Source organism: Anomaloglossus baeobatrachus, chromosome 1, assembly GCF_048569485.1.
Source record: "Anomaloglossus baeobatrachus isolate aAnoBae1 chromosome 1, aAnoBae1.hap1, whole genome shotgun sequence".
Lineage (NCBI taxonomy): Eukaryota > Metazoa > Chordata > Amphibia > Anura > Aromobatidae > Anomaloglossus > Anomaloglossus baeobatrachus.
The window spans coordinates 874799964-874821111 of record NC_134353.1 but is presented as its reverse complement, the minus strand read 5'-3'; the positions used below and the strand labels follow the sequence as shown (position 1 = coordinate 874821111).

Genomic DNA, 21148 nt, shown 5'->3' with positions numbered 1-21148 from the left:
CAATGAGCAGGTTTTTAGAAGAATAAAATAATGTTTGTGGGGTGTATAACCTTATCTGAATATACTCACAGTGTCAAGCAACTCTACAAACTTTGAGAAATAGAACAGCCAGCATGTCCAGGCCATCTGCAGAAGAAATCGGAAGACTGGTTAGAATTTAGGACTTCTCCTTTAAAATGATCTCCCCTTCGCCCTTGGCTACATGTTATGCTGCACGCACCATTGTTCTTTCCACCATGAAGAAGCTGTAAGAAGTGGTGACACAAAGAGCTTATTTAATGACACTGGTGGAGAAGGGACAATGCTGAATTTGAAATGGGTGACAATGGGCATTCAGAAGCAGCTACTTATACCAATTCCAACCTGCCTTATCCATCATCTGAACCCAAAATCTGACTACTTTGTTCATTTCAATAAGATTTGCAGAAGTCACCCCATTCAGATGGTAAAAAATGATTTTCATTTTTTTAGTTGCACACATTTTTTTCTAATAAAATCTTTCAGGTGAATACATTATGTCAAACATTGCTATTTTCAGACCATTGGTGGCCGCAAACAGACAAAAGAGTGTGTGCAGCTACGTGCCCCATCATAACTGAAACCCTCGAATGGCTAATATATTTTGGTTATCTTTTTTCCCATATATGGACCAAAAGGTCCCATCACCTTAAGCATATGGGGTTTGTTTCAGTAGAGAAGACAATTTTGTCATTTCTTTAAAAAAGACCTTCAGAAATTTTTGATATAGAAATGTACTTCTGTAATCAATCTGAAAAATTATCTTGACCTTTAGGCTATGTGCACATGGACTCTTTATGCTAAGTTTTCAGAGCAGAAAAAAAGAAAAGTTTTTGAGGATTTTTGAGATTTGGAGAGATTCCACTCAGTTTCTGCTCCAAAAACTCCTCAAAAAAACTGTGCACAATTCCTTAGGATATCATGAGGGAAAACAAAAATAGAAGTCACTGTCATGCTAGGTACATGGAAGTACCAAGTGAACGGTGAAAGGGAGAGGAAACCCCGTGTCTAGGAAAGGGGGAGAAGGTGACCCCGACCAAGCCTACCGCTGGACCCTGGCTTCCCTCATTACGCTAGATAGATTCTGTACCTATTCGCCACGCAGGATAAGACTATCACCAGCACAGATTCAGGCAGAATGAGAGTATTTAAGCACACAAAGGAAAGTACTGATGATTAGCATCTGAAAGGTGAGGAACTCCACAGGGTCCTAAAGGGAAAGGCAAGCAGAGGATGTCAGGGAGCAGTTTATGCAGCCAAATGCTGCGAGGTTCTACAGCCGGATACTGTCTATCAAGTGTGACAACTGTGACAGTCCCATTCAACTATTAATTATATCCCCCTCCCCCATTAGTAACTAGAAGGCCTAAAAGGAATAGAAGCCAAGATAAAAGGTTCTAGGTCTACCTTGCCTGCATGTTTACAGCTAAGAATATATAAACAAAACAAGATGGACTGCCAGCATGGTGGTTTGTCAGGTTACACCTTCCATTATACTCTAGGAAGGGGAAAGAAGCGAGTGAGGAGCAATCGGCACAGACAGGACAGGCAGATGTGCTGCAGCTTCTAGCAGATTTCACTTTAGTGCTGGATTCACAGCCACACAGCTCAATATGAGCTTTTTATATTTGCTGCTTCCTTCTGTGAGGTACACCGAGAAAGAACAGACTAAATCCATGTCTTTTGTTTGCTCTATGCAGGACATCATTACATCTAATCTCCACCCAGCAACAGAACTGGATTAGAGAAAGATTATGCAGAGTCATAATATGGTCAGAATTAGTGTAATAGGAGTGCTCAGTCACAAACCAATAACATGTCTTAGTAAAATGCAGAAGTTTTCATCAGTGGTGGGATTAGGGACCACTAAAACAAAAGGGACAGAGGTAGAACTGAGCTTTGTGCCTGGTTTTTCTTTTCGGCACTGCTTGGCTTTCCATGGTGAATGAGCTGTTTACAAATTCATAGAAAATTTATGGAAAAAAATGGCCACCATGCAAATAAACGTGCAAGAGGAAAAAACACACACACACACACACACACACACACACACACACACACACACACACACACACACACACACACACACACACACACACACACACACAGTTATTGTGGGAATGCAGGAAAGCTGCGATAGTCTGCAGAAGCATTATATTATCAGGGATATTGTATTTGTTTAACTCTAACAATGATTGACTGCCGCTAGGTCCTATCTGCTATATACACAAGTCACACAGTACAGTACCTGAAATAATGTACAGCGCCACTATCATAGATCAAAATTACTCACCCTTAATGCCTGCGGTGACCTAGAGTAATCCACAAGGTCACATTGGAAGGAGTAACCTGTAGCCCAGCCAGACATGAGGAACTAAACAAAAGAATAAATGGCAGAATTATACCAAGAAAATGCAGCAGACGCAGCATTCTGTGAAAACCTACAAATTGGCCAAAGTTGTCAAACAAAGGTAAATCAAGCATACTGGTTTGTAGTCAAGAACACATTAAATCTATGAAGAAAGACGACACAGACCAGAAATAGTTTAAACCCATAGGTTTTAAAATGTTTTTATATGTTAATTAAACTATAAATGTGCGGAGACACTATCATGCAAGTGTCAACCAAGAAATGTGTGGTTATATGTTTGCATTAAAGAGGTAGTCTACTACAAAGCATAGTGGCCACATCAATGTAACGCTGAGACAGAAGCCTTCTTCTAAATACCTTCTGTTGTCCATTCTGCCTGTGAGCAGTGCTATCGCTGTCCTCTCATCCCCATCACATGAGCCGGACTGCAGTGACCTCTGATGTCCGGTGAGGTCACAACTTCCGGAATTGGAAGTTGACCTGGCATCACCGAGGCAGGACACAGTCTCTGTAAGTGACTGGGCTGTGGGGCATAGTTTCACCGCACATCACAGCCCAGCATCTCTCCTGCTTGCAGCGCTCTGTGGTGAAGGAGAGAGAAAGTACGAGATGATGGGCTGTGACGTGCGGTGAAACTCTGCCCACAGCCCAGTCACTTACAGAGACTGGGTCCCACCTCGCTGATGTCGGGTCAACTTCCAATTCCGCTTCTGCTATACAAATCAAAACCACAGTGCTGACTTATATATCAAAAAACAGTCTCAACCCTAAAACCCTATTGAGAATCCTCAAACTAAGGATGGAGAAGCGCAAGGTCTCTAACATCCACCAGCTCCGTAATGTCATCATGGAGGACAGAAGAGGATCCAGCCATTCCTGTGAAGCTCTAGTGAACTCCATGCCTAAGAAAGTTAAGGTAATGTTGGAAAATAATGGTGGCCATACAAAATATTGACACTTTGGACACAATTTGGGTGTACCCACTTTTGTTGCTAGTGGTTTTGACATTAATGGCTGTGTGCTCAGTTATTTAAAGGGCACCAAATTTAAACGGTTATACAAGCTGTACACTGACTACTTTATATTGTATCGAAGTGTCAGATCTTCAGTGTTGTCCCATGAAAAGTTATAATAAAAACAAATGTGAGGGTGTACTCACTTTTGTGATTTACGGCAATACAGTAATAGAAAATAACTGGGGTCACACGAACCTAGATTCTTTCATGTGAGACAATTGGGCAGATTATGCTAATGACACTGATCAGAGTGTCAGTTTAGCGTGATCCGATACTCTTGGAGGACTGAATCGAAGCACAAATCAGGAGAGGAATGGGGAAAAAAAAAAAAAAATATTGTCATCTTCTCCATTGCATGAATGTACAGAAACTGACCTGCACTTGGATGCAGTCCGAAAATATACACGCACCAAGAGAGTTGAATGGGTACGCATCAGCTGATTTGCACTGCCACTCGCAGCATGGTACACTTTTCTTTTTTTTCTCATACTGAATTGGCAAAATAAAATAGCTAAAATCGGTACTGCCTCATAGTATGGCATAGGTCCAAGTGCTATCCAATGAAAGTTTGGGTCATGCGAACTACTTCAGTTTGAAGCCAGGACGCGTACACCCAGTTTCATAGTGCGCATGACCCAAACTCCGGGGTCATGTACACGGAGCCAAAATCCAGTGTCGCGGGCGGAGGAGGGGACGCTGCGCTCTCCCACTGCTCGGGTCCGGCGGCTGCTGCTGCTGCTCGGTGGTGGCGCGCGCGCGATGGGCCGGATCCCGGGGACTCGAGCGGCATTCCTCGCCCGTGAGTGAAAAGGGGATTTTGATTGTGGGGATATGATATTGTCCGCGACGCCACCCACGGTTGAGGTGAGATTGGTGACACCACCACTGCTCTGGACGGGGATCCCGGGAGCGATGACAGGGAGCAGCCTGGATGTTAGTTCTCCCCTCCGTGGGTAGGGGGTTGGTTGTCCCGGGGCCCGGTGATGGGGTAGGGATGGATGGCAGGTGGGTTACGGGGCCTGGCGAGGTGCAGGGTCATGGGGGCAGCGCTGTGCCGCACGGCACGGTGGTACTCACTCAGCCAGTAATTCACACAGAGTCTCTGGTCAAACAAACTGCTGGATGGACGGGTCCCACAGACGGCTGCGGTGTTTTTCCCCTGACCCCAGGTTGGTACTGTAAGTCCTTTCCTGCCCCTTCGTGTACGCTCCTCCTGCGCTCCGGTTTCCAGCTGGCTCCCCGGTTCGGTACCGGTGGGCCACCGCCCAGCCCCGGCTACCTACGGTTCCAGACTGTCTTCCCGGCTCTCACAGACGGCCACTACAGTCTGCCTGACTGCTGCACGAGGGCCCTAGGCTCCAACCTAGGCCCCAGTCTGCGTCTGCCTCTCTGCAGACCTCCTCTCTCTTCCTCTGCCTGGACTTGTCTGAACTTGTTTCCTGCCTCCGGCCAGCTAAACTCCTCGGTGGGCGTGCCCATCTGCCTGACTCCGCCCACCTGGTGTGTGTCTGAACCAGAGGAAGAAATCAGGTCTCACCGGGGATGACTGCTGTGAACTGCTGGGGGTGGGTGTGTGTGTGTGTGTGTTGTTACCTGTGGCCCCTGGCTTGTCCAGGGCGCCACACCAGCGTCAGACATGATGGCGGCGGAGAGGTGAGTGAGATCATCCTGTGACGCTGCGTATTCATTAGCATGTTAGCACACCCACAGGGGAGTACTAACATGCTAATGGAGCCGACGGGCCGGGGAACGCCCAGGGGACGAGGCCCCTCTCTCATTAGCATACGGTATAAAATCTTTAGAAATACTTTTTCTAAAGATCTTTATCTGTGCTAGTGTATACAGGGACGGTTAGGCAGGGATTAGCAATATACACCTAGAACTGCTCGTGGTACTGGGGGCATATTGCACCCGACAGGTTAACTTTAAGTCTACATGAAATATTAAATATATTTGCATGTATTTTGCTTTAGGGGAATGATAAAAGCAAAACGGTCATAGGCACAAGAAGTGTGCGCTCTCCTCCCAGTATTTCCAACTAAACCCAATAAAATTACATAAAAATGAAATAGCAATTGATATTGTGCAGAAAGGAGACAGTAAGACGTCAGACGTACAATCGGGCTATGTACACTTGTGTTGGCAGCTCCGTTCGGACAGTGTTGGCTTCGCCTGTAGATTTGAGAGCAAGAATAGAGCCACTAAATGGCAGTAGCCCCAGGTGAACCCTATCGAAGCCCATTATAGGTTATGAACGATTCAATTACACAAAAGTGCACAGCACCTCTCTTATGGAGTTTCTAATCAGATTATATACCAACATACAAGGCTTAAATAAATGTACAGAGCACTTACTTCATAGCCCATGTATACAGAGAACAAGACCATAAATAAGTTATACACGGCCATTATGCCCTTTAGATCAAATGGTTTTCTATTCTCCATGAATCTTGGCCCAAATGATGTGACAAAATAAATATATGCTCCAATGATGATTGTTTGGGGGATCGGAGAGAACATAAGGGGCCAATCCTCCACTCGTGGATCTAGCAAGACAAATACGACAATAAAAAGAAATGTTAATATATGTTTTAAGCATCAGTACAATACAAAAAGAAAAAAATAAAAGACAAAACTTATGCTTTACACCTAAAAAGATGTAGCAGAGCTAGTTTTGGTGCATATTGTAAGATGTCTGATTTACTGTAACTACATTGTTTTCAAGTCCAAAATTCTGTGCTGATAAATTCCATGAGAATAAATGACTGCAGAAGGGCAACTACAAAGCTCAAACTTATCTGGGAGCTGGTCATTGTTAGACAGGAGGAGCAGAGAGACAAATGACATACATGCAGAACAGAGACAGGCTGTCCATTCGAATATGGCAAGAGCAATGCTTACTGGGAAGTGAAGGCAAAGGAAGTTCCAGCACCTATAATGCTGATTAAGAGCTACCCTGCTAAAAAGTGTAGATGATTAGCTGCAGAACATGAGCATCGAGACAGTTCCTGGATATATTAGACTGGTGTGAGCATCAAAAATAGTTTTAACTAGTGTGGGGGCAGCAAGATCAAAGTTTTCTACAGGTGTTGCGTGAAAGGAAAAGGGGGAGAGGAAAGGGAAAAAAAGGGGGAGAGGAAAGGGAAAAAAAGGGGGAGAGGAAAGGGAAAAAAAGGGGGAGAGGAAAGGGAAAAAAAGGGGGAGAGGAAAGGGAAAAAAAGGGGGAGAGGAAAGGGAAAAAAAGTGGGAGAGGAAAGGGAAAAAAAGGGGGAGAGGAAAGGGAAAAAAAGGGGGGAGAGGAAAGGGAAAAAAAGGGGGAGAGGAAAGGGAAAAAAAGGGGGAGAGGAAAGGGAAAAAAAGGGGGAGAGGAAAGGGAAAAAAAGGGGGAGAGGAAAGGAAAGGGAAGGAGGAAAGGAAAGTCTGCTCCAATCAGATGGAACTTTTCAATGCCCGATCCTTGGGAGTGGTGGCATTGCCAATGGTCAGACTCCCAGCAAATTGAGACATTATGTAAGTTACAAATTTTGCACAAATTCCTTAAAGGGGTTTTCAACTTTAAAGTTAAATGAACCTCAAAGGCATATGAATAGAAATAGATTGTACTAATCCTGCCAGCTACAGAATCGACTCTCCGCCACTGCTCCAGTCTCTGTGCTTTGGCTGCAGTAGTGACATCACATGCCCTGCGCACATGACCGCTGCCCTCAATCATCATCAGCAGAGCTGCTGAGGTTAGTAACTGTCTGCAACAATGATGGGTGCTACTGTGGTGCCAGTACTGCAGACAAAACACAAAACAAAGCAGCAACGGAGAGCGAGCATCATCTGGCTATTATTTTACATTCTTTAAACATTCCACTTTGCAGAAATCCATAAGAACTGTATAAATACACAAGTCCAGAAAACACCTTCATGTCATTCAAAATTAAATTAGGATATCAATTTTGGCCATAATGAAAATGTTTATAGTTTGAGGAACACTTTAGGGTCAATCAATAGGTCCTATGTAAAACCATCATATACATATTGCTCCACAACAGCACTCAACATTTTAGCCATTGTCCTTCTGCTGAAAATTCCACACATTGTAGGTGTTAGACTCGTTACATATGGTCACATCATTCTTATAAAAGCACAAAAGTGCACTGTATTCCCCGAGTGAAAGGGCCGGATTTAGCATATCAGCAATACTTCCCTCTCATAGCGAGGGGGGAGGAGGAGGTTGGCAGTGCCTTGTACTTGGTGCAATATTACACGCTAATCACTCGTACATCACGGCCAAGTAAATCGTAGTACTCACACAATGTGGAGTTTTGCCAGAAATAGTTGAAGAGGGGACACGTCCTTGTAAGACTCTGCCTAGAAGTACCCTACCATGAGGGGCATCAGCTTGTGGAAATAATCTGAAAATGTCCTAACAGTGGCCAATACAGGTGGGAATATAAAACTCGAGTACGAGATCTTGTGAGTGCATAGTCTTCCATTGACATTGGCTCTGACATTGCTCCTGACCTCAGCCAGCAAGGTATAGCTCCGAGCTAGAATTATTAATCCACTCTGTTATTCATAAACAGCAGTTGGCTTCTTGCGAGCACATTAGCCGGCCCCGCGTGGCTTTCATCTTCTTGTACTTAGCGGTTTGTATTCCTAAGTGAACCTATGGAATGTGGATTGTCTTCACATCACCTGGAGCCAGCTCGGCTTACATCGCACCTCATCAATTTTCCTGGGTGGACAGACATTGGGTTATTTGATATGAGCCGCTACAGGTGGTCGTACAAACTATGACCTCCATCTCATGCTTTTTTCAGGACAAGGATACTATATTATGTTGCCCATTGTCTACATTAGGGTTTTCTGCTAAATATATTTTTTTTATATCGTCATAAAAAATAAACACTTAGTCAATGTGAAAATTGCAATATCTAAGCTCATCCTCTCACATGAACTTTAGTAGCAATAGACTGACACATGCCCAATTTGTTTGTATAAAGGCATTTTCTGAGCATAATCTGAACAAAGTTCATTATAAAGGAACGGGGAGGAGATTAGCTGTGAAAATCACTTCCTTTGATCCTGGTGGATCCTGTGTTTTACACTATAAATAGAGGTGTTACCGTTTGTTGTAATCCTACCTGTGATGATAATCTGACTGCTGAAAAGGCCAAGCAAATCTAGTCGGAATGTGGCCAGGAGTTTGAATATCACATACTTGCGGTTCCATGATGGTATGGTGTCACCGCAGACCGCAAAGAATCCATACAGCGTATGCTGCGTGCCAAGTGAGGACTGTCATGTTAAAGCCTAAGCCGCACGGCGAGAAAAACAGTGCGAGTGGAGTGCGATAAAACATAGCATTCCACTCGGACCAATATTAGCCTGTGTGTCAGCGCACATGAGCAATTATTTTCTCAGCCCTAATCGGACAGAGAAAACCATCGCAGCATGCTGCGATTGTTATGCAAGACTCTCTCTCTCGCACCCATTTAAGTCTATCGGATGAGAGAAAGATCACAGAGCACTCACGGTACACCGGTGTGCCGCGACTACAGAGCAAGAATCGCAATAGCCGGCTACGGAGGAGAGAGGGAGAGAAATACCTCCCTCCCCTCCTCAGTGCCAGCCAGCCCCTCCTCAGTGCCGCCCTGCCCCCCGCAGCGGAGGTCCGCTCGCACAGTCAAACCTCAGTCACAGGGACATTCGCATGACATTCGGCTCCTCCTGTGCTGCCAGCATGAGCCGAGTGTCAAGCGAGGATCGCACTAGTGTCCCGTGTGGTCCCAGCCTAACTGTTAAAGTCCCTATACCTCCTCCCTCCTCCCCTCAGCTAGCACAGAGATGGAGATCGCCTGACGACTATATGATCTGGCTGAACAGCTAAGTATTTACTACTCGGGTGATTGCAGCTACAACCAAAGTAGTGCACACAGAAACATCTCTTTGTTCTTTTGAAGGGAAAAAAATATTAAAACAGTTTTTAGATTCCACCTTAATGCTAGAAGAATGAAAAAGCATATTGCCAGAATCACTGTGGAGCGCAGAATCCAGCCCACCGTTTGGCTTTACTAGGAGATCGCTGGTATCGTGACAAATGGGTATTGGCCAATAAAATCATGCTAGATGTGTTGTGTATCCATGCAAATGTAAAATCGAGATATAAAATATGATGCCAATATCTTTCACCTGTGTGGCCCAGGGGCAAAGATCTGTGAAAAACTAGAATTAGCTAATTTCTCTGACCCCTCGACACAGCCCACAAGGTATCAAACTAAGGTCACAGGGGGTAGGGTGAGCTGAGGTCATAATCTCTAAAAATGAGCTTTGGAATTTTGTCAGTATTGGAAGGCACAGCTAAGGGGTGATGCTGGCCATTTTTCTACCATCTTCTTTTCTTGGAGACCTTCCCTCCCTAAATTCGGATGTCACAGCTATGGCATGAGTTTAGTAAGTTTCACATTTATCCCTTTTATTTTTATTTAATTGTCTACACTGTATTTGTATTGTTCCCTTTTGTAATATCTTGTATATTTTATAAACACTGCATATTTTCGGATTAAATATATAAAATTTAATAGCTGGTTTCCTCCTGTTCTATATACGAATCCAAACCCAAAAGGGCCCTATGCTATTTGTAACGGGTGCCTCAACTGCCTGTGAAAGGTCCGGTGGTGGCAGTGGAATTATTGTATGTATGTATGTATGTATGTATGTATGTATGTATGTATGCATGTATGTACAATATATATATATATATATATATATATATATATATATATATATATATATATATATATATATATATATATATATATATATATATATATATATATATATATATATATATATATATATATATATGATAGATAGATAGATAGATAGATAGATAGATAGATATACAGTGCCTACAAGTAGTATTCAACCCCCTGCAGATTTAGCAGGTTTGATAAGATGCAAATAAGTTAGAGCCTGCAAACTTCAAACAAGAGCAGGATTTATTAACAGATGCATAAATCTTACAAACCAACAAGTTATGTTGCTCAGTTAAATTTTAATAAATTTTCAACATAAAAGTGTGGGTCAATTATTATTCAACCACTAGGTTTAATATTTTGTGGAATAACCCTTGTTTGCAATTACAGCTAAAGCTAATCGTCATTTTTTATAAGACCTGATCAGGCCGGCACAGGTCTCTGGAGTTATCTTGGCCCACTCCTCCATGCAGATCTTCTCCAAGTTATCTAGGTTCTTTGGGTGTCTCATGTGGACTTTAATCTTGTGCTCCTTCAACAAGTTTTCAATTGGGTTAAGGTCAGGAGACTGATTAGGCCACTGCAACACCTTGATTTTTTCCCTCTTGAACCAGGCCTTGGTTTTCTTGGCTGTGTGCTTTCAGTCGTTGTCTTGTTGGAAGATGAAATGACGACCCATCTTAAGATCCTTGATGGAGGAGCGGAAGTTCTTGGCCAAAATCTCCAGGTAGGCCGTGCTATCCATCTTCCCATGGATGCGGACCAGATGGCCAGGCCCCTTGGCTGAGAAACAGCCCCACAGCATGATGCTGCCACCACCATGCTTGACTGTAGGGATGGTATTCTTGGGGTCGTATGCAGTGCCATCCAGTCTCCAAACGTCACATGTGTGGTTGGCACCAAAGATCTCGATCTTGGTCTCATCAGACCAGAGAACCTTGAACCAGTCTGTCTCAGAGTCCTCCAAGTGATCATGAGCAAACTGTCGACGAGCCTTGACATGATGCTTTGAAAGTAAAAGGTACCTTACGGGCTCGTCTGGAACGGAGACCATTGCGGTGGAGTACGTTACTTAGGTATTGACTGAAACCAATGTCCCCACTGCCATGAGATCTTCCCGGAGCTCCTTCCTTGTTGTCCTTCTGTTAGCCTTGGCTCTTCGGACAAGCCTAGCCTCGGCACGGGTGGAAACTTTCAAAGGCTGTCCAGGCCGTGGAAGGCTAACAGTAGTTCCATAAGCCTTCCCCTTCCGGATGATGCTCCCAACAGTGGAGACAGGTAGGCCCAACTCCTTGGAAAGGGTTTTGTACCCCTTGCCAGCCTTGTGACCCTCCACGATCTTGTCTCTGATGGCCTTAGAATGCTCCTTTGTCTTTCCCATGTTGACCAAGTATGAGTGCTGTTCACAAGTTTGGGGAGGGTCTTAATTAGTCAGAAAAGGCTGGAAAAAGAGATAATTAATCCAAACATGTGAAGCTCATTGTTCTTTGTGCCTGAAAAACTTCTTAATACTTTAGGGGAACCAAACAGAATTCTTGTGGTTTGAGGGGTTGAATAATAAATGACCCTCTGAATAAACTTTTCTTCACAATTTAAAAAAAAAAATAAAAAAAGAAATAACATTCTTTTTTGCTGCAGTGCATTTCACACTTCCAGGCTGATCTACAGTCCAAATGTCACAATGCCAAGTTAATTCCGAATGTGTAAACCTGCTAAATCTGCAGGGGGTTGAATACTACTTGTAGGCACTGTATCTATATATATAATTGCCTTATTCTGTCTGTCTGTCTGTCTGTCTGTCTGTCTGTCTGTCTGTCTGTCTGTCTGTCTGTCTGTCTGTCTGTCTGTCTGTCTGTCTGTCTGTCTGTCTGTCTGTCTGTCTGTCTGTCTGTCTGTCTGTCATGCTCCGAAATTGTGTCCTTACGGTGACACAAAGCTGATTGGCCGCTGGGCTCGCCATGGCCCCGCCCCCCCACACGGATTGGCCTCTCGCCCCGGCTCTCTGCAGGCCCCGCCCCCCTCACGCAATGCACGCTCGCTCTGGCCCAACTGACACGGAGCCCCGATTCCCAGGTGAGTACACACACACACATCAGATCACACTCACTCTCACACTCACTCTCACACACACCTCACACATCACAACATGCTGGGATATCGCTTGCTTCTACACCGGCTCCGTCAGGATCCCGGCAGTGCCAGACATAACCTTGTGATGCTGGGATCTTCACGGAGCCCGTGAAAGCTGGTAACCATTATACACATCGGGTAACTAAGGTCCCTTAGTTACCCGATGTGTATCATAGTTACCAGTGTACACCGGCTCACACTCACTCTCACACACACATCACATCGCATCCACACATCAAGGTCCTGCAGCGGCGGAAAATACAGACACATAACAGCACACACATAACAGCACACACAACAGCACACACATAACAGCACACACATAACAGCACACACATAACAGCACACACATAACAGCACACACATAACAGCACACACATAACAGCACACACAACAGCACACACACACACAAATCAGATCACACTCACTCACACACACACATCACATCGCATCCACATACTCACAACATCCTGGGATATCGCTTGCTTCTCGGCCTCGATACTGTGCTGTTGTGATCTTCCAGGACCTGCCGGAGGATCACATGGCCAGAAGCATGTGATATCCCCGGATGTTGTGAGTATAAGCGCGTATGTGCGATATCGTCAGTGTCTGTGTGTGTGAGTGGATGCGATCGGGTGTGTGTGAGTGGATGCGATCGGGTGTGTGTGAGTGGATGCGATCGGGTGTGTGTGAGTGGATGCGATCGGGTGTGTGTGAGTGGATGCGATCGGGTGTGTGTGAGTGGATGCGATCGGGTGTGTGTGAGTGGATGCGATCGGGTGTGTGTGAGTGGATGCGATCGGGTGTGTGTGAGTGGATGCGATCGGGTGTGTGAGTGTCGGCAGAGGAGCACGGCGTGCTGGAGGAGGCTGGGAGCAGAGAGGCTGATCATGGGGAAGGCTGGGAGGAGAGAGGCTGATGCTGGGGGAGGCTGATGCTTGGGGAGGCTGATGCTGGGGGAGACTGGGAGGGGAAGGCTGATGCTGAGGGAGGCTGGGAGGAAGGAGGCTGGGAGGAGAGAGGCTGATCCTGGGGAAGGCTGGGAACGGGAGGCTGATGCTGAGGGAGGCTGGAAGGAGAGAGGCTGATGCTGGGGGAGGCTGGAAGGAGAGAGGCTGATGCTGGTGGAGGCTGATGCTTGGGGAGGCTGATGCTGGGGGAGACTGGGAGCGGAAGGCTGAGGCTGGGAGAGGGAGGCTGGGAGGAAGGAGGCTGGGAGGAGAGAGGCTGATCCTGGGGAAGGCTGGGAAGGGGAGGCTGATGCTGGGGGAGGCTGGAAGGAGAGAGGCTGGAAGGAGAGAGGCTGATGCTGGTGGAGGCTGATGCATGGGGAGGCTGATGCTGGGGGAGACTGGGAGCAGAAGGCTGATGCTGAGGGAGGCTGGGAGGAAGGAGGCTGGGAGGAGAGAGGCTGATCCTGGGGAAGGCTGGGAAGGGGAGGCTGATGCTGAGGGAAGCTGGAAGGAGAGAGGCTGATGCTGGGGGAGGCTGGAAGGAGAGAGGCTGAGGCTGGGAGGAGAGAGGCTGATGCTGGGGAAGGCTGATGCTGAGGGAGGCTGGGAGGGGAAAGCTGATGCTGGGGAAGGCTGGGAGGACGGAGGCTGGGAGGAGGCTGATCCTGGGGAAGGCTGGGAGAGGGAGGCTGATGCTGGAGAAGGCTGGAAGGAGAGAGGCTGATGCTGGCGGAGGCTGATGCTGGGGAGGCTGGGAGAGGGAGGCTGATGCTGAGGGAGGCTGGGAGGAGGGAGGCTGGGAGAGGTAGGCTGAGAGAAGAGAGGCTGATGCACACACACACACACACACACACACACACGCGCGCGCACTGCACAACACACCACACACACACTGGGAACCACAAACAACTGCCCTACACAGACACCCACACACACAAACACCGCGGCACACACAAATATACGCACATACCGCACAACACACACATTGCACAAAACATACCTCCCCCCAAAACACACCACACACACAGCGCTCCACAAACAACACAACACACGCAACACACATACAACACCGCTCTCACCCCCGTCACACCCAGACAACACCCAGAACATGTACAGCCCCTACACAAACACTTGGTAACTACAGACAACAACATCTCTCTCATATATATATATATATATATATATATATATATATATATATATATATATATATATATATATATATATATATATATATATATATATATATATATATATATATATATATATATATATATATATATATATATATATATATATATATATATATATAACAAAAATCATACATGAACTACACAATACGTAAATTCTAGAATACCCGATGCGTAGAATCGGGCCACCTTCTAGTATATATATATTTGCCTTATTCTGTCTTGCTCCAAAATTGTGTCCTTACGGTGACACAAAGCAGATTGGCCGCTGGGCTCGCCATGGCCCCGCCCCCCGCACAGATTGGCCGCTCGCCCAGGCTCCGCCCCCACACGGATTGGCCGGCCGCTCGGCCAGGCTCCGCTCCCCACTCGGATTGGCCTCTCTCCCCGGCACCCTGCACGTATTGGCAACTCGCTACGCCCCGCCCCCCCTCACGCAATGCACGCTTGCTCTGGCCCCGACCCCCGCACGCATTCCCCGAAGCGACACGGAGCCACGACTCCCAGGTGAGTACTGTACCCCTGGGAGCCCACATCAGCGTACGCCGCCAACCCAGCCGACACATACCCTCGCATTGCTGGGGTTGCCGCCGTATGCTGGTATGGGCTCCCGTGCGAGCGGGGGACGGGATACGCTGGTAACCATGGTAGCATAGTTACCAGCGCATCAAGGTCCTGCAGCGGCGGAACATACACACGCATCAGATCACACACACACCTCACACACACACACCTCACACACACACACACCTCACACACACACCTCACATCGCATCCACACACTCACAACATCCTGGGATATCGCTTGCTTCTCGGCGGCGATACTGTGCAGTGAGCTTCCAGGACCTGCCGGAGGATCACATGGCCAGAAGCATGTGGTATCTCCGGATGTTGTGAGTGTGAGCGATCGGGTGTGTGTGAGTGTATGCGATCGCGTGTGTGTGAGTGTATGTGATCGGATAAGTGTGAGTGTGTGTGTGTGTGTGTGTGTGAGTGTATGCGATCGGATCTGAGTGTCGGCAGAGGAGCACGGCGTGCTGGAGGAGGCTGGGAGGAGAGAGGCTGATCCTGGGGAAGGCTGGGATGGGGAGGCTGAGAGAAGAGAGGCTGAGGCTGGGGGAGGCTGAGGCTGGGAGGGGGAGGCTGATGCTGGGGGAGGCTGTTAGGAGGGAGGCTGAGGCTGGGGGAGGCTGTTAGGAGGGAGGCTGATGCTGGGAGGAGAGAGGCTGATGCTGGGAGGAGAGAGGCTGATGCTGGGAGGAGAGAGGCTGATGCTGGGAGGAGAGAGAGAGGCTGATGCTGGGAGGAGAGAGAGAGGCTGATGCTGGGAGGAGAGAGAGAGGCTGAGGCTGGGAGGAGAGAGAGAGGCTGAGGCTGGGAGGAGAGAGAGAGGCTGAGGCTGGGAGGAGAGAGGCTGAGGCTGGGAGGAGAGAGGCTGAGGCTGGGAGGAGAGAGGCTGAGGCTGGGAGGAGAGAGGCTGAGGCTGGGAGGAGAGAGGCTGAGGCTGGGAGGAGAGAGGCTGAGGCTGGGAGGAGAGAGGCTGAGGCTGGGAGGAGAGAGGCTGAGGCTGGGAGGAGAGAGGCTGAGGCTGGGAGGAGAGAGGCTGATGCTGGGAGGAGAGAGGCTGATGCTGGGAGGAGAGAGGCTGATGCTGGGAGGAGAGAGGCTGATGCTGGGAGGAGAGAGGCTGATGCTGGGAGGAGAGAGGCTGATGCTGGGAGGAGAGAGGCTGATGCTGGGAGGAGAGAGGCTGATGCTGGGAGGAGAGAGGCTGATGCTGGGAGGAGAGAGGCTGATGCTGGGGGCAGAGAGGCTGATGCTGGGGGCAGAGAGGCTGATGCTGGGGGCAGAGAGGCTGATGCTGGGGGCAGAGAGGCTGATGCTGGGGGCAGAGAGGCTGATGCTGGGGGCAGAGAGGCTGATGCTGGGGGCAGAGAGGCTGATGCTGGGGGCAGAGAGGCTGATGCTGGGGGCAGAGAGGCTGATGCTGGGGGCAGAGAGGCTGATGCTGGGGGCAGAGAGGCTGATGCTGGTGCAGCATGGGGGATGGAGCACGATGGGGGAGGTGCGCAGCATGGGGGATGGAGCACAATGCGGAGTGCGCAGCATGGGGGATGGAGCACGTTTGGGAGTGCGCAGCATGGGGGATGGAGCACGTTTGGGAGTGCACAGCATGGGGATGGAGCACGTTTGGGAGTGCGCAGCTTGGGGGATGGAGCACGATGGGGAGTGCGCAGCATGGGGGATGGAGCACAATGGGGAGTGCGCAGCATGGCGGATGGAGCACGATGGGGAATGCGCAGCATGGGGGATGGAGCACAATGGGGAGTGCACAGCATGGCGGATGGAGCACGATGGGGAATGCGCAGCATGGGGGATGGAGCACAATGGGGAGTGCGCAGCATGGGGGATGGAGCACGATGGGAGGTGCACACCTCCCCCCAACACACACACACACCCACGCACTGCACAACACACCACACACACACACACACACACACACTGGGAACCACAAACACCGCCCTACACAGACACCCACACAGACAACGCTGCACACACACACACACAACACCCAACACACAAACACCGCGGCATACATAAATATACGCACATACCGCGCAACACACATTGCACAAAACATACCTCCCCCCAAAACACACACACACAGTGCTCCACAAACAACGCAACACACATACAACACCGCTCTCACCCCCCGCCACACCCAGACAACACTCAGAACATGTACAGCGCCCTACACAAACACTTAGTAACTACACACAACATCTATATATATTTAACAAAAATCATACATGAACTACACAATACGTAAATTCTAGAATACCCGATGCGTAGAATCGGGCCACCTTCTAGATAGATAGAGATAGATAGATAGAGATATATATATATATATATATATAGATAGAGATATATATATAGATAGAGATATATATATATATATATATATATATAGATAGAGATATATATATATATATATATATATATATATAGATAGAGATATATATATATATATATATATATATATATATATATATATATATATATATATATATATATATATATATATATATATATATATATATATATATATATATATATATATATATATATATATATATATATATATATATATATATATATATATATATATATATATATCTCTATCTATCTCCCATTGGACGGAATTGGTGATGTACATTACCCATGCTGGCAGACCTTCAATATTTGACATTAGTAGCTCAGCAGCCTCGTTTACTTATTTTCCAGCAGTACTAAAAGTGACCTGCTGACAGGAGGAGCACTAGAGAGCAGTCTGATGGTGACAAATTAGTGAACAGCAGGTGGGATATCTGAGTGACTCCCTCGGCTGTTCATAACAAGAACTGAAAAGTCTGTAGTCACAGACAGACTATAGACTTTTGTGAAAAGACTAGAAAACCCCATTAAACAGGAAGGAAAACAGCCATGTATATACTCAGTATTCACACAACCATTGCTCCACAACAGTCCGTACACATACACACAGAAGTCAGCGGCACAAGAATTTGAGTCTAAAATGTATATATAATAAATTTTAATCAGTGTAATAGGCTTGAATTGTACCAAATAACATACAGGCATATTGTGACTTTAAAAAAAATAAATAAATAAATAATATATTTTTTTTATGTTTTCTCAGGATATTTTTTTGGGCTAGTTCACCATTTGCTATTTTGGTCAAAAATGTATTTCATTTTTTTTTCCCTGGAGTGATTTTATGCAAGCTAACCTCCTGGCATAATGCATGCAACATTTTGCACTAAACAAGCTTAAAAGGGGTTGTCAGCGCAAATTAAGTACATTTAAATCAATAGATCTTAAAATAATAAGTTTCATATTTGAATTTGTAACATAAAAAAAATAAAGTGCCTATGCTGAGATCTTATACATGTGCCCCTGCTATATAGTGTGTAATGGCAGTGTCTGACCGTACAGGAACATGGTCTGTTCATAGCACAGCTTCTGGGCCAGGGTAAGGAGAAATGATTATACAGATTAAATAGCACTAGCTTGCAGCCACTGCTTTCTGTACAGTAGTATATTACCCTGCCTGTTATCACAGGAGTGTTTCTGCTGCATTTCCAGCCCTCTGAGCTCATCATAAATCAAGTCAGTGAGGTAAGTGCTCCAGCTGCCACTGAGCTCAAACATCATTGACTTGATTTTTGATGAGCTCAGAGGGCTGGAGATGCTGAAACACTAACTCCTGTGATAAAACAGGCAGGGTTATGTTTTACCTCACATTTGGCAGCAGCTGCTCTCCCATGCTGTTCTGTCTGTATACCTGTTACGGGGGGCTGTCTGATAATAACTCAAAGGAGTATCAGACAGTCAGGGTCCACCGTGCAAAGACTCTGCTGCAGACTATGGCAGAGTGCAATACCTCTGTTAACTCACAGAAGGATACAATAAGTAAGCAAAGCAATTCCTCCTCCACTTGGAGGGTGTGTGGAATGATCTCTGTTAACAATCACAGAGACAAAGGCAATGTGTGCGAAATGGCACCTACCTAGGTCCGCTCTTCTAGTGGTGCAAAAGAGACGAACAGCAGCGTAAGCCGCACAAAGCTCCTACCTGCGTTCGCTCCACTAGTGTGCGAGGACACGAACCACTAGATATGGCACCTGCCTAGGTCCGCTCTTCTAGTGGTGCAAAAGAGACGAACAGCAGCGTAAGCCGCACAAAGCTCCTACCTCTGTTCGCTCCCCTAGTGTGCGAGGATACGAACAACTGCCAGACGCAGTATAAGGAACGTTACCCTAGCGGCAACGTCCACCTACGAGTCGAATCACAAGGCCCAGCCAGACCATGTGCCTCAGGCACCTGCCTATGTCCGCTCCCCTAAGAGGTAAGGATACGGACAGCAGCCGAAGCTGTAAGGTATAAGAACGCTACCCTGCCGGTAGCGCTCACCTTGCATAGACAGAGGAATGCCTAGAGGAACGTGCACAGGGCGTCTACCCTCATGCATGAACCAAGAGGACTGAGCGCCATGCGGCGTGTGTCAGGGTCTTATATAGACTCTGTGCCTCATCCAAGATGGAGGACACCAGAGCCAATCGGCTGCCAGAACGACAAGAGTGACGTCATGCTGGCCTATCACCGAGCAAGGCGTCACAAGCACATGACCAGCGACCAATCGGCATAGAAGGTGTCAGAGACATGTGACCTCGTGTCAGCGATGATGTCACCCGCACATGTGCAATGGCTCCAAGATAGGACTTAGTCTCCAGCGCTCGCACATGTGCAGTAGCAAGAAATCTGGACTTCGTCTCCAGTGCTCGCACATGTGCAGTAGCAAAAAATCTGGACTTAGTCTCCAGCGCTCGCACATGTGCAGTAGCAAGAAATCTGGACATAGTCTCCAGTGCTCGCAGCAACCGTAACAGTACCTCCCCCTCAAGGGCCCCCCTCACGGCGACGCAGGTAATCAGCAACTAAGTCGGGAGCATGGACAGCCTCCTCAGGCTCCCAAGAGCGATGTTCCGGGCCGTAGCCCTCCCAATCTATCAAGAAGAACCTGCGCCCTCTAACCATCTTAGAACCAACTATGGCTCGTACCTCATAGCTAGAGCGAGAGGAATCAGAAGCAGGAGAGTGCACTTCACGAGCGTGAGGTAAAATAGCCGGCTTTAGCAGTGAGACATGGAATTTGTCATGAATCTTAAGATGGACGGGTAACTTCAATTGGTAGACTACAGGATTTACCTGTCGAAGAACCTCATAAGGACCCAGGAAGCGAGGAGCAAATTTGACAGAGCTCACTCTAAGTTTCACGTTTTTTGCAGAGAGCCACACAAAGTCCCCTGGAGAAAAGACAGGAGCCGGGCGACGAAACCGATCGGACACCGTCTTCATACGGTCCTTAGCTGCTTGGATTGACTCTTGAGTCCGATCCCAAACCTCTCTGGCATTAGTTGCCCAGTCGGCCACAAGAGGAGGAGGTGCAGCAGCGGGAAACGGTACCGGTACCCTAGGGTGTTGCCCATTATTGAGTACGAACGGTGTCTGCCCAGTGGCCTCAGCCAGCGAATTGTTAAGGGCAAATTCTGCCCAGGGTAGGAGGGAGGACCAGTTATCGTGGTTCTCAGCAACAAAGTGTCGAAGGTATATAATCATGGATTGATTGGTACGCTCAACCAAACCATTGGTCTCCGGATGGTATGCCGAAGATAGATTCAACTCAATTTGCAGAAGGCTACAAAGATCTCGCCAGAAACGGGAAGCAAATTGCGGGCCTCTATCACAAATGATACGATCTGGCATCCCGTGAAGCCTAAAGACATGCTTGAGGAATAGTTTGGCTAGTACCCTGGAAGATGGGATTCTCGATAACGGTACGAGATGAACCATCCGGGAGAAATGGTCCGTAATGACCCACACAAATCTATGTCCCTGTGAACATGGAAGATCACCCACAAAGTCCATGCCTACCACCTCCCATGGTCTATCTGGCACTGGTAAAGGATGCAAGAGCCCAGCCGGTCTCTGCCGTAATGGACGGTTGCGAGCACACGAGTAGCAGGAACCGACATATCTCTTGACGTGGCTGGCTAAGTGTGGCCACCAATACCACCTCTCCAGTAACTCTCGTGTCCGTCTAATACCAAAATGCCCACCCACCTTTGAGGTGTGGGCCCATGACAGTATATCATTCTGTCGA

General features: G+C 47.3%; 1 protein-coding gene across 5 annotated transcripts in view; it reads right to left on the bottom strand.

Annotated features, from left to right (window-relative positions):
- ELOVL7 (ELOVL fatty acid elongase 7) overlaps positions 1 to 21148 on the bottom strand; it is an 82204-nt gene that overhangs the window by 15060 nt on the left and 45996 nt on the right. For 4 of the 5 annotated variants that reach the window (XM_075342586.1, XM_075342575.1, XM_075342580.1 and 1 more), the window contains exons 3-5: positions 5761 to 5951; positions 2312 to 2392; positions 70 to 126 (exon numbers count right to left, since the gene is read on the bottom strand). In XM_075342586.1, the coding sequence (XP_075198701.1) occupies positions 70 to 126; positions 2312 to 2392; positions 5761 to 5951 (329 nt within the window). Of the gene's footprint in view, positions 1 to 69; positions 127 to 2311; positions 2393 to 4482; positions 4681 to 5760; positions 5952 to 21148 lie in introns of those variants that run through there. The other variant, XM_075342597.1, reaches the window with a different exon arrangement.